This window comes from Charadrius vociferus, unplaced genomic scaffold (assembly GCF_000708025.1).
Source record: "Charadrius vociferus isolate BGI_N301 unplaced genomic scaffold, ASM70802v2 scaffold185, whole genome shotgun sequence".
NCBI lineage: Eukaryota > Metazoa > Chordata > Aves > Charadriiformes > Charadriidae > Charadrius > Charadrius vociferus.
Genome location: NW_009648955.1, coordinates 4,562,887 through 4,577,701, shown reverse-complemented (window position 1 = coordinate 4,577,701; position 14,815 = coordinate 4,562,887). Strand labels below are relative to the sequence as shown.

Genomic DNA, 14,815 nt, shown 5'->3' with positions numbered 1-14,815 from the left:
CTCACCAGGGCAGAGTAGAGGGGGAGGATGACCTCCCTCGACCTGTTGGCCACACTCTTCTTGATGCACCCCAGGATGCCATTTGCCTTCTTGGCCACCAGGGCACATTGCTGGCTCATGGTCATCCTTTTGTCCACCAGGACTCCCAGGTTTCTTTCCACAGAGCTGCTCTCCAGCAGGTCAGCCCCCAACCTGTACTGATGCATGGGGTTATTCCTCCCCAGATGCAGCACCCTACACTTACCCTTGTTGAATTTCATCAGGTTTCTCTCTGCCCAACTCTCCAGCCTGTCCAGGTCTCGCTGTATGGTGGCACAGCCTTCTGGCGTGTCAGCCACTCCTCCCAGTTTTGTGTCATCAGCAAACTTGCTGATGGTACACTCTATCCCTTCATCCAGATCATCAATGAATATGTTGAACAGGACTGGGCCCATTACTGACTCCTGAGGGACACCACTTGTTACTGACCTCCAACTAGACTCTGCACCACTAACCACAACCCTCTGAGCTCTATCTGTCAGCCAGTTCTCAATCCACCTCACTGTCCATTCATCTAACCCACACTTCCTCCAACAAAACCTGCAAGTGTGACCGATGCTCCCCTTAAATTATCAAATTCATGGATGCACTGGTAAGCGATTTCTGGTATTTTAGCACTTTGATTCTAAATGTTGTATCACTTCCATATTACGAATTCAGCATAGTCACTGTAGACAAAACACTTTTGCATGCGTGTGGGGTTTTTTGTTTCAACTCGGCATTACCAATCTCCCACATGGACAGTTGAGGCTAAAACACCCTTAGTACTTTAAAGTACGTTCTCTAAATATTTCAAACTAATGAGCTACGAATTTGCTTGTGAATGGTCTTCATGCTCAGCTCTTAGTAAACATCCACCTTTGCTCATACTAAAGATAAACCACTGACCACATCTTGCATTTATTTATGTGCTTTTGTCCATTATGGAAGCAAAGGAGGCTTTTAGCAAGGCCTCTTGTAAACCTAATTGGCTTCTTTATATACCTCAGTAACAACTATTACAATCCTTTATAAGCCAGTTAACACTGGCAAGAATTCTCCGCCCAAAATTTTGGTTTCCTTTTATAACGTTGGAGATTTCATGGCAAAGAGAACAACAGAGAGGAAACAGGCTGCACAGCAGACCACAGGCCTCCGTAGTGCATCTGTTCACAGAAAAAAAATAATCAAGCCTGCAGTGTTCTGTGTCCAGTTGATACTGGTACCTGCAAAATTCCCTGTATTCACAAGTTCATTTTGACTGAATCTTGAAGATCAGGTGCTATACCTTGACAACTACATGTGCTGGCAAACCTTAGAAAGAAGCTTGTAAAATATATACTGTTACTTGAAAACCCTTTATGTATGTGGCCAACTTTCTGTGGACAGACTGCGATTTCCAATTCATCAGAAAATCGTGATGACAGTGTAACAGACATTTCCTCTGGATTATATATACAACACAAAACCTACTTGCTCTGTTTCTTACCTCTCCAGATTGGTCCTACATGATAGAAGGAAATATTAACCACTCCACCCCAAAAAAACCCAGAATTGGTTTTAGCAAACACGAAGAATCAGGATAAAATGAAAAATATTTCATTATGCAAAAAAAAAGGAAAAAAACCAACCCTCGCTTTGATACCTCTCAAGGATGGATAAGTTAGCTCAAAGACAGCTTCTGCGGGGTCAAACACAGCCAAAGGCATTCCTAACCATTCTGTCTGCAAGTTACTATATTTTTCCTCCTCTTACTTGGTGGTGATGAATATTAATATAAATTGCTCAACTTGCAATAAAATTTTGCCTGACGCAAACCTTTCTGCGACTTTTTTTTTTTTAACAAAGAAAGTATATAGCAGTATCTTCAACCTGTCAAATTTATTTCAGTGTAGAGAAACAAATTTAGAATAACGCTAATCTCAACAAACTCTCATTACTTAAAGAAGGCAACTGAAAAAATTGGACTTAGCAGTGGAACCACTGCTCAAAAAAATGAGGAAAAATATGGGAGAAGTTGGAGAATAAGAAAGTCTAGAAATATGAAAAGCAAATACCTGGAAAAAAATATTGGGCCATTTGTAAGGGAAGCGTGCATCTTTGAATAAGTCTAGATGTATGTTGCAAGGAAAAAAAGCTTACAGTAACTTATTCTGAACTTTGATATCCAACAATGAAAATACGGTCATAACAATACAAACCAATTTTATAGCTTTTCTTCTCAGCTCCCATTCATTCCATTCATAGGACGTCACAATAGTTGGAGGCAAGATATGAGTATCAGTTTGAGTGCTACTGTCACATTTTGTGGTTGGTTTCATCAAACCTTTGTCTGCATTTCTGGCCTGGATGAAAAAAAACCCGAAACCAAGCAAGGCATTAATGAAAAAAATACAGACATCTAAGGAAAATAACATACAGATACACTATATTTCAAAAGCAAATAGAAATCTGCAAACCCCAAATAGATTATGATTTTTACATTCAACAATATTTTTGTTCCCCTGTCCCTGCTAACAAGAAGAAACCATTAAGTATTTGATGTATTTAATTTTTGACAGAAAACCCTTTAGGCAGAGGCCACAGCTGAGTTTCAGACTCTCACATCCCAAGAGAGTGCTTTATCATTGGATTTTGGCAAAAAGGGATCCCACCACCACCAGTATTTTATGATGCAGGCACCTCAGTTTATCTTTATGAATGGACTAAAAATCACAAATCATAATTGGGAGAAGTGGTTACATCTCTGCCAGAGCCAGGATATAAACTATACCTTTCTTACCAAGGGCCAGCTGAAGACTACCTTCTTTCCATTGCTAGGGACCTAGAATTCACAATGTATCACAGAGAGTGTCTATGAATCCAAATCAAGTCTTTGGATTTCACATGGTAGCACTTTTGTATTCATTATTATTAAGTCCCCTTTCATTTTGTAATATATTCCGTAATTCCTGTCCCCAGATATCACTACACTCTCATCCAGCACATACTGATGAACTGCTCAGCTAAAGCTGCAGTTAATATGGTATCTGGTTTATCTTCTATTGCATTTATTTGCTGTCCCTTTAAGCTGCTTTTGCAAAAATGAGGAAAAGAAACATCAGACACAGGATCTTCTTAGGCTACAGACCAACAGCTTTTATCGCTGCCACAATCCTTTGGCTCTAAATATTCTCCTATGAAGAGATAAGGTGAGAACAACATTAAGGGAAAATGTTTCTTATCAACACCCTGAAGACCTGGAAAAGATGAACCTTCAGACATTCTGTATGACAGGCAGATGATTATACTTCTCTTCCAAAGATGGGTATCATCTGTTCTCTTTATGTTCTGGAAAGGACAGACCAACCAGTGACCCAACAGCTGTTCAGCAAGAGGCATGGGCAATGTGTACCTGTGCATAAGGAGCAAGGTATTCAAACTGATGACAAAGCTCAAGAAGCTGAATTAGCTCTGCATGTTCTTTCGCTTTTTCTACATTCAGTTGAATGAACTTATCTGGATCTTGAGCAAAGATGTAGGCAGCTTCTTTGGAACTGAAAACATAACATCTCTCCTTGTGCTTCAAAATTCCGATAGCAGGATTTCCTAAAAAAAAAAAAAAAACCACCAAAACAAACCCCCAAAATGAAATACTGAACAGTATGATATCCAATACAAAAGACATTTGTGATCAAGATTCTGTGTTTCCTTCAAGTCAGTTTCACTTCCCTTTTTTCTGAAATCAGAATAAATCCCTGAAAGTAAGCTTTTTTAAATACACAAAACTCTATTCTGTTAGATCAGTACAACTGCTTTTGATCACTTCCAGCATGCCTTAGTGCATGTCTGTCAGAAAAACAACAGATAAAATACCTAGAGCAAAGGCATACGCACAAATGTTTCCCCTATAATCTCCTGCAAATCAGCAGTCCATTTACACCAAAGGGCATAACACTGGAATTATCTGAAGAAGCAGATGAAGCAGCTGAGAAGGTGGAAATACATTAACAGAGAAAATTAAATGTTAAGAAAGGCTAAATAACTTACATAGGAAACCACAAACTGAGCGCAAGGAGAGTGGCAGGCTCTACTTCAGCTGTCACTGCCCAGGAAAGACCTAGAATCATCATAGACAGTGCCTTGAAAATACTAAATGGCACTACTCAGTGGCAATCAAAAAAGCAAAAAGAATGTTGGGAATTTTTAGGATGCAAACAGAGGGGGAGAAAAAAACCCAACATTATAAGAACCTGTATGCTACATTTGCAATACTACATTTTGCTTCAACTCAACAGAATAAGAAAAAGCAAAATGAAGGGTGTTGGGAGTGATCAGAGGCTTGGAATACCTTTCACAGAAGGAAGGATTAAAGAAAGAGGCCACTTCAGCATTAAAAAGAAGCAACTGAAGAGAAATAACATGATATGAGGTTACAAAACCATGAATTGTGTGCAATATAAAATTACTATTTGCTAATTTTCCTAATAGAAAGATTATCGGGTCTCTGATGAAATTATCAAGCCAGAGCTTAAAACCATCTCAAAAAGAGGTACCTTTTCATGGTATATATAATTGTAATTGTGGGACTCTTGACAGTGAGTATATCCCATGGCAAACTCTAAATGGATTCAAAAACCAATTAGATAAATGAAAAACCTCTATCGAAGATTATTCAACAGAAGGGTACAGACACAATATTTATCTGAGGAAATCTCATAACCACTGACTGCTAGAACAGGGAAGGATACAATTAAGGAAGGATCATTCCTACTTGATTTCTCATAATCTTCAACTGTTCATGACTGACCACATCCAGAAATTGGATACAGGGCTAGAGAGACCTTCAGTCCAACCCAGGACAGCTGTTCTTATACACAATACTAAGTAAGTGTAAGTAATTTACATTGCTGTTAAAATAGCTATTTTTAATACTGCCAAGTAATGCAAATATTTTCCTCCCAACCTCCTGTAGGTTTAAAAAAATTCTATGTTGATAAGTTCTATAAAGGGCAGGGAGACAGAAAACATGAACTGATGGGGTAGCTGAAATAAGGCTTGCTTTCAAGACAAACGACCCTAGAAGAGACCAAAAAAAATCCTATGATTAGTTGACTTAATCGAGAGCACTTTTGCATTCTTTTCAGAAAAGATTTTTGTTACTTTATACCCACTTGTTTAAAAGTACATATGATGTAGGCATGAATGGGTGTGTTTGCAACAGACAGATACACAAAATAGAAGGAATGACCATTTTCCTATGCCTGTATTAAAACACATTAACAACAACAAACAAACCTGCATTCAGCTGCAGTGTAGGTTATACAGATGCACATATAGGAGGAGGAAACATTTATCCATCCCATCTTGTTTCTGCCTCTGCTTGCTCACGCTTGCTTTCTCTTGAAGCCCTCCTATCTTCTATTTAGGGCAGTTTGTTTGGGTATTTATAAAAGAAAAATACTTTAACAGGGGAAATAAATTATATCTGGACTAAAAATTACAAACATGAAAATACAGTACTCCAGCCCTGACATAAGACGATGCATTCAGAACATGTCTTTGCATTTTCACTAGTACTTGTGTACAGATAAAATAAGGAAAAGATCTAACTACAAAGCATACCTGGGAGGGTGAGGCCTTTCACACCAATGGCATGGGCACAGAAACCATGGTACTGGATTAGCAGCTGATCAAAATTATCAGTGGTCTCTGGAAAAAGCCATTCTTGGTTCTTGAAATCAGAAACATTCACTCTGGTTCCTAAGAAAAGGTTTAACAAAGGAAGGATTTCAGTAAGAAAACATCAGATGTTTAAAATATAATAATGCTACAGGATGACTGGATTACTGTGGTCTTTACAGGATGACTTGCAGTGGCCAAGATCCCAAAAGCCAAACTTTAGCCCTGTCTTAGGAGAGATCCTATTGAAAAATCAGTCCCGCAGCAGGAGCCTTCTTTAGTAGCATTAGCTTTCTTCATAAACAAGAGACAATAACAGGAAGGTAATACCTTATTCTTCTATTTTGTTTTCACCCACTCACGCATTACAAATCCCTTGGAGTGCAACTTGGTTACTAGGGAAACCATCTTACAAACAAATACTTCTGGTAAACAAACTATCATTAAATTAGCTTTTTTAACACACACACACCCCTATTTCAGAAGATCTGAAAGGTATAAAAATACATAAACAAACTTAAAAAATGTAAAAAAATGTAGAAATATTCTTCTCTGTTTGTTCTGCCATTTTCGTAAGGTATGTTTGTATCTAGTAGATATATTTTAATTTTATGCATAAAAATAGAAGCCCAAACTACACGACATGAGAAATAAATCCACACAATCAAGGCTTATTTCAATTTACTATGTGAATTTTGATTAGTAGCACCTTCTGTAAATAAAATTCAAACCATAAAATCTTGGAATATGAAGGAAAACAGAAAAGTAACAACTTTCAGTACCCATAGTTTCTCTTATCCTTTCCTCGTCACTTTTTACAGTCACTCCTTCCAGAAGAGATGTTAGCATGTCCTCAGGTAAAAGCTGTGATTGGATTTCCGAGAACTGTTGCAGATTGTTAGCCATATTTGTGAGGAAGCTTAGCAGTAGTATCTCATCCTGAAAGCTGCTCCAGAGGTTAGAAAGTGCGACAAAGAGAGGCTAGAAAACAAAGAAAATGATCTGAAATCCAGAATTGGTTTATGTCTGCAGCGTAATTCACGTGCTGTGCACAACAATCCCTGCTATGAACAAGGAGGGGCTGATCTCCAAGGCCTTCAGCACCTGCAAATTCCAAGGGAACTCCTGGGATTTGTAAGAGGAGCTCCCAGCACATATGCCCCAAGCACATATGTCCAGCACATACACCCATGGGCCAGAATGGTACTTCTCTACATTTTACTCCAAAACCTTTCCCGAACACATTACTTGGAGACCATCCTTGGAATTGAGCGCTTCACTGGCAATACAGTTTTATAACTGAAAATAACGTCCACAGGAATAAGAAGGACCAAAAGAAATGCACCTGTTTAACTACCAAATGAAGTAAAACCACACCTCTATGTGCAAACGATCAGGTTTTGTTATTTTGTCTGCCCTGCTTCCAGAGTGACTTGGTACCACAGCCCCCAGGCCACCACGTATCAAATTAATGGTGTGCAAGCCTCTTCAGAGTGGTACGGGGTTCAAGACAAAACTGGAAGCTGCCATTCCCAGCAGTGATGCTGACACACAGGTGTACACGCACACAGAACGTCCTGGTTTGTGGTAAAACAGAATCAATTTTCTTTTCAGTAATTTTACTTTTCAGTTAAGCCTCTTCTAACCACGACACAGAAGAAGCCTATGAGCTTTGAGTATAAATGCTGATTTCAATGACAGTGACATAAAACGTGCCCTGTTACATCTAAACATACAGAGCGTTTACGGGAAGAGATTCAACAAACCTGAAATGTACACTGACAACATTATATTTTATGCATGTTAACTACATTATTATAAGAACAGCCAACAGAGTCAGCTCTGGAATCCATCTGCATCACTAATGCTATGGAAATGTTATGATTACAAAAATGGAAGGAACTAAAGCAGAGGCAACAACATCAAAGTCATCCTTAGTAGAATAAACAAACAATATTAATGAAATCTACTACGGTTCCTAAAATAAATGTCTATGACATATATAGGCCTTATCCTACAGTTTTTAGATGGCAGAATGTCCTGCTTCTCTAAATTCCTGTAGGATCCAGCTTCTCAGTTACTAGCCAAAACCAAGAACTGTTTAAATGGTGCAATAACAGGGAAATGTCTACCTGCAAAAGACCTGAAATCAAAAGACATTACACAGTCTGTCTTCCACAGAGAAGAAAAAAACCAACTAACCAACCTGAAGAGAGAAGAAAATCTAGGAAGGAAGCAGACAACAGCAGGCTGCTTCTAGGGAAAAGGGTAACATGTATATCAGTCATTTAAGCCCCACGATGTTCTCCAAATAAGAACATCTGGCTTATAAAATCACAAGCACACATAAACTGAAGTGTCAGATCACACATGAGATGTACTTTGGTCAAAGTGCCGGTCCCATGAGTTTCCAGCTCAGACGCCCTTACAGGAAGAGTAAAAAATACTCCTGAGTAGGTAGTGAGGGCATGATCTTCCTTCCTCCCTCCTCACATTAGACTTTATTTTGCTTTCTAATTATTGGTTTAGAAGGATGAAATATAACCTAACATATGTATGAACTGCAAGCTAGTTCAGCAGCTAACTACAAGGAATTAAAATGATAGACATATCACACAAAATAATGAGCTCTTCCATGAAAAGTGAATTAAATGAAGCTGGTTTTCGATGTATTTCTCTCCCATTTCCTTTACACCTTGCCATCATAATAATACCAGGTTTTCACAGGGTCACCAAACACCCTCCTTCACGATACTTGCAGTTTGCATCACTCATTCCCTCTTCCTCCAACACCTCCCTCCCACGTCCTGTAGCTCCCAGCTAAGGGTGAAACACTACAGAACATGGACAGTGCAGAGGTACGTGGCTGCTCACTGGCCAGACACCACACAAACCAGCAGCTACCTGTGGCATTCCCATTTCATACTTGATCTTAGGAAGGCTCTGTGTTGCTCTAGTTGCTTGTTTTTTCACAACACTTGCAGAAAATAACATATTTTGAGATCTCTAGACTGACAAATTTGACTGGAACTGGCCAACAAGTTCAGAAGCTATTGGGAGGGGCAGAGGCTAAAACCCCCACTACAGAAACCTGACTTCTTTAAAAAAATTATATCAAGGAGTCATACTGCAATTACAGGCATTGCCCTCTGAAGGGACTTAAAAAGAATCACACTCTGATGTGCTGTTATGTGTCATCATTGTGTTCTTACTATTTCTGCAAAGAACAGGAGGGAATATTTACACAAAACAGGAAAAAAATCACTGTAAATCTATGAATACTGACAAATGACTTAAGACACTTATAGTAAAATACTACTTAATTCCTTCTCACTGGTTTTGTACCTTGCTTTTCTTTTACCTTGAGATCAAGTCTTTTAGTTTCATTGCCCCTTCAAAAATCACAGATGATGCTATAATAAAAAATAATGCAGCCTTTTTCTTAACACAAACTATGCAAAAATACACAGGCAAAGTATTTTGTAATACTTTAGTAATTTTTTACAATCAAGAAGAAACAGGTTTTCCATTCAAAATACTTACAAAAACTTCTTTGGTATCTATGGAAACCTTATTCTGCACTGTGTTTTTCAACTGCTCCATTGTTGCTCCAAACTCCACATTCATCTTTTCAACTTCTTGAGCACTTCGAATTGCATCAGACTGGAAAGAGAACTTACTTCAGTTAAGAAGTATGGCAGTCAAAAAATCAATTTATTTATCATTTAGTAATAAGTATTTACTTGGACGTCTTCATTCAACTATTTTCTGACAACTCTTTTAAGGAACGAAATGCACCCTAACTTTCCACAAAATACATTTTTCCTTACGTGTTCCGGTGTAAAACCAGGTGCTTCTCTCAAACATATACTAGTAATTTTTACAGAAAACCTCTACATTTTTATAATAAAGAGAACTGAAAAAAAAGGTAAAAGAGAAATATTTTTCCAAGCTTTATGATACACAGGAAAAACTAATAAAACCCTGCAGTTTCACAACAGACAAATGAAAAGGTCTTCATAAAGAAAACGAGTTTCAAGAATTTAATTTGTATTCTTCAAAGACTTCTGATGACTCCATATGTTTTGGGGGTGTTTGCAGACTAAAATTGAAGTGATTTATGGATTGAACAAGGAGATTTTTTCTTTCATGCCTTTTGGGGCAGAGAGGGTATCAGTATGCAAACAAGAAAAAAGTTACACTTTTTCAGTCCTTTGTTAATGAATTTAACCACAAATGGAAACCTCCAGCAATGGAATGGAAGCACAGTCACACTGCAGCAAACAATTAACCCATTTTGTCTTTTACCTGACAGTAACCAAACTCAGCAAGTTAGGTATGAAGTTCAGCATGACAGATAATGTAGCTCCTTATATACTGAGATAAAATTTATTTCATTTATTTCTGAATATTTTTTCTGATATTTCTGTCCTGTACAAGTAGGTAACTTGAATACATTCCATCTGCAATAAAAACCCACAGGACATAACATGATGGTATCTCACCAGAAGGATGCAAAGGAAGGCCTCATATTGTCTCACATTGAAGAGTGCTTCTTTTAATTTAAAAGAACTAAGCTGTGTGTATCTGTGTTGGTCTTCTTGCATGGATTCCAACAGAGCTGTGTACTGGTGGGCTAGTCTGCGGCACATATTAAGACCTTCATCAACAGTCTGTGTAGCTGACGGAATGGCTTCATTCAAAACGGCTGGCACTGATTATATAAAATAAATTATATATATCTATATAAAGAATTATTTAAATCATTAGCAAAAGATTACAGTGCAGTATTTGAGCAAAGTAGTCTTCCAATAAAATTTCTAAACTTTGTCCTTATATTCATGGATTTCCAAATACTTGCATACTAGATTCAACCACTGTATCCTACTAGTCAAGTGGTTCCAAACAGAATCATAGGTGAGGAAATATCACAGGCAAGTCAAGGACTGTGAGAAAACTTGCTTTATAGTAGGTGCAGTTCAGTTGATACCACTGACATGGGTTTCCTGAGAGACTTCAGGCAATCTGCACAATTTTCAGTGCTTCGTTTCCTCTAAAACTCGGCTGCAGACGCTTCTTACAAAGAAGTCTGAGCTACAATACTGCATGCATATTTACAAAAACATTTCTGCTGATGAGGATTCAAAATGCAAAAGATTTTTGAGAACATGTTAAGAATCAGAAGAGGTTACTCTAAAGTATCAGAATACAGATAATGCACCAGCAACTTTTATCACTTCTCATTACACATATGCAACAGAAAATTGTAATTGGATTGACAGTGTCCTTTCAATATTTTAATTAAGTGCTTTTAAAGGTAAACATTACATATTTAATTCACTTAATGGCAAGGGATCAGAGAACAAGTTATCATAAGGTAAATCAGTGCATTAAGTTAATACATATAATCGTTCCGCATCAACCACATAGGGCTCCCTCTTAGCTAAAACGTAGTAGCCTACATGGAAATCTATAATTAAATAGCAAATATGTATTTCTTCTCCTTCAGGTTTACAGACCCTGAGTCAAAGCTGCTTATCTAGAGAGATGGGATATTATTGGAGTCACTCCAGTGAAGAGGGCCACAAGAATTAATTTGGAATACACAGCCCAAATGCAGTTTGTCTACTTACAGTCATCAATGCTGCTTCCTCCTTTCCCGCATTCCTTGTTGTACAACCGAATTCCTGTGACTAGCATGGCAAGATTTTTCAGCTGTTGCTCTTTTTTCTTCTTACTGAGTGAGATGAAAGTAATCATCTCTGTCTGTGGGAATACACTCTGCAGGGCGGCTATAAGCATTACAAAGGGTGAGAAAACCCTCAGTATGAGGGAAGAGAAAAGAAAGTCATTAAACAAGCAAAAATACTGTCTCCTGAACAACTGAAAAAAGTAGGAAATCCAAAAAAGAGGAAAGCTTAGAGTTCAAGGCTGGGCAGTGACAGTTTGGGTAGTAAGCATTTATCACAGTTTCCCACATCTGTATCTGAAGATCAGCAAAGAGAAGGTGAAATTTCATTTTTCAATAAGAGAAGCCCAATTTCACAGCGGGGGATTTACTGACCTGTTACCTCCCTGACAACCTCAATATCTGTTGGGGATCCCAGGCCAAAGCTCAGAAGCACATAGCTAACAATTGTTCGATACACACTCTCCATTTCTGCTTGTACACGAGGATGGCTATCCGTGATACCTCTAACCACAGGCGCCAGCTTTCCCTCCAGAACACGGTGCTGCTCACTGAGTAATTCAGCTAGGAAAGAAGGACAGTTAGTAAGTGCTATCTAAATTCTTTGGAATCTGGCTTATACAGAGGGTACAATTAATTTCCACAGTCAGAGCACCAACTTAAGGTTTCTGAAGCACAGATACACGGAAGAGATGTTCAAGGTACCATACCACTATAATTAACAACAATGGAGTTGAACATTAACATAATTAGCATAATTAACATCAGTCAGTAGAGTCCAGAGAACTATTCAGGCCAAATTAAGCAGCAAGTCTGTGGGTCTCTGGACTGCTCTGACTGCAGTAGGACCTAACAAACACACACACACACACGCACCTGAAAGCATAATTGTTCTCAAGCAATCTAATACATTACATTCAGTAAATCTCTCAGACAGGATGAGTGTACTCTCAAATCTAATGTACATTTTTTCCTTGCTATATCCATACTGAAACACCATACTCCTATATGGTACATTTCTCCAGGGTTTGTTATTTTGCTTTACTAAACTCAGCATCAAGTTCTTCTATGAAAACATATTTGAGAATACCTCGGTTTGCATAGTTCATGTCAAAGTAAACTTGCATCTTAATTGTGCTCAGGGATGGGTTTGTTGTGTCAAGCAGTCTGGTAACGCAGAGCTAAGAAGAGAGACAGAGAAGTGAGTTCTTTCTCATCACTGGGGAAACATCGGAACCAACAGTGACTATTTCACAACAGCAGTAGAGCCCCTTTGCTACCATTCTCTCTATATAGGGCATTTATAAGTATAAAGCCTTTAATTACATGAGGAAACACAGTCCACTCTTTAGCTCCAAAACCATGAAAATAAAGTAGCATTAACATTTTGAAAGCATTCATATCAAAATAAAATGGCATTTTAGTTACAGGAACATGTAGCAAATAATGCCATAGTCTTAGCATTAATCTCAACATCATGTCAGAATTACCTGGATAAGATTTTGCACATCTTTTTTTGTAAGGATTCGATCCACATTAAAGTAGTTTCTTGGATCTAAAACAACAGCTTTCACCTAGAGATTGCCAAAAGAAAGCTATTAATTTACATCTCAACATACACTCTTTGCAACTAATCTTTTATTTTCTGAAAAATCTCAGATGCAGTCAATATTTTGTTAACTATTCTTTTTTTCCATTGCCATCTGTGATAATGAAACAAAGTTACTTCATTTCACGTGTTGTCAGTTTCAATCTCACCAGACATAAGTGGAAAAAAAATCTATTTGTGATGCACAGTTTGCAGAGAAATATTTAAATATAGGTCCTTTAAAAATTTCCTGGAAAAAATATTTTTCTCAGTAAAACTTCATAAAAATCCATCATGGTTGTTTATGAACTTCTCGGTTGGTGTTATATGTATCGGTATAAATGTTTACCATTTGGATACAAAATTAATGGTGTTCTGCATACAGGGAAATATGTTTATGTTTGCAGTCGGCATGTATGCTGGGTATCTTGCCAGCCACTTGTACAAGTTTTTTACTCATCAAAATGTTCATACCTAATTGATTAATACTGCTTTTTCATGCCTAATTGATTAATATTACTTTTGAGCCCAATGCATTTTTTAAAGCCACAGTGTCACCTTTAGGAAAAAAAAAAAAGGGCAGATTAACAGTACTGCTGTGAACCATTGACATTCATATACAAGTTTATCAAGAGCCAATTCTGTTCTTAACACCATCAATAAAGAACCTAGCTCCATCTTTCTTCAGATAGAGCTTTGCAGATGCATTCAGACTATATTATAGGATATAATAGGATAGGATAATAGGATACTTATAGTTGTCTACCGAGGGCAACCCTGAGATTGATTCCATTTCATTTTTAGTTTGAGTGGGATCCACCCCCGCTCCTTCAAATATTCAGCCTATTTACACTACCTGGCCCTGCCTAAGAAGAGAAACAAACAAAAGAATCCATCACAACAGAGGGAAGAAGTAAACATCAAAGAATAAATAAAGCTGCTGCAATAAACATTCACCTATGCATCATGCCTTTTTGTTCATTTATGAGAGTGGAAAGAAATGTTATTAAAACTTGGGAACACTTCTCTTTTTCACTTTATCTGCCTGTACACGAAAACTAAGGGAGAACTGTGAGTCAGAGGTCCCAGGACTCGGGACCTGCAGCCTTTTCAGGGCCTTATATTCGCATAGATAGCATTTCAGAGGAATGAATACTTTTTTGGAAACCGACATATTTCCAAAGTTCAGGTCACCCCTGAAAGCATCAGCTGCTGCCATCCCAGCCTGGGCAGGGAAGTTTGTTGGCTTTTAAGGCCAAAAGAATGATGGGTGTCCTCGCTTCATGTCATTCAGCCCGAGCTGTGTCCATCAGCGACGTTGGGGGAACTATTCACCATGTGTAAAATGGAGCCCCTGCCTCACGAAAGCCTTAAAACCGGTGTGGACTGCCAAGATACAGGCACGCAGGTTTGAAACTTCTGATCTATACACTATCTATACATATAGTTCCCGGTCTAGTGGGAGGTGTCCTATGGCAGGGGGGTTGGAACTAGATGATCTTCAAGGTCTCTTCCAACCTAAACCATTCTATGATATTTATCTTAAATGTTTTATGGATGACAGCAGAATTTGAACTTGATTAGAAAAACACTCAGATGAAATAATAATAAAAAACCCCAACCCTAAACATTTAATTTGCGCTTACCATGAACGCCACCAAGGTTTCAGAAAGGGTTTGTCCCTGGGCGGCGCATTCTTGGCCGATTTTGCGAATGATTTTCTTGAGGAGAGTTTCGGTCTGGTCGCAAGACATACTGGGCAAACACGCACGTTAACAGGATTAACATTTACGTAAGATTTCGGGTGCGATTTTCAATGCTTCTCTTCTCGTGGCGAAGGCACACACACCCTTCCCCCC

General features: G+C 38.2%; 1 protein-coding gene across 1 annotated transcript in view; it reads right to left on the bottom strand.

Annotated features, from left to right (window-relative positions):
• The window catches only part of LOC104288686 (chromosome unknown open reading frame, human C6orf165), a 16,786-nt gene extending 2,076 nt beyond the window's left edge, over positions 1-14,710 (bottom strand). Inside the window, exons 1-11 of the mRNA XM_009887527.1 lie at positions 14,603-14,710; positions 12,859-12,942; positions 12,459-12,549; positions 11,744-11,932; positions 11,313-11,471; positions 10,185-10,393; positions 9,223-9,342; positions 6,462-6,660; positions 5,623-5,760; positions 3,413-3,606; positions 2,220-2,363 (exon numbers count right to left, since the gene is read on the bottom strand). Of these exons, the coding sequence (XP_009885829.1) occupies positions 2,220-2,363; positions 3,413-3,606; positions 5,623-5,760; positions 6,462-6,660; positions 9,223-9,342; positions 10,185-10,393; positions 11,313-11,471; positions 11,744-11,932; positions 12,459-12,549; positions 12,859-12,942; positions 14,603-14,710 (1,635 nt within the window). The remainder of the gene's footprint in view (positions 1-2,219; positions 2,364-3,412; positions 3,607-5,622; positions 5,761-6,461; positions 6,661-9,222; positions 9,343-10,184; positions 10,394-11,312; positions 11,472-11,743; positions 11,933-12,458; positions 12,550-12,858; positions 12,943-14,602) is intronic.
• Positions 14,711-14,815: the final 105 nt, after the last annotated feature.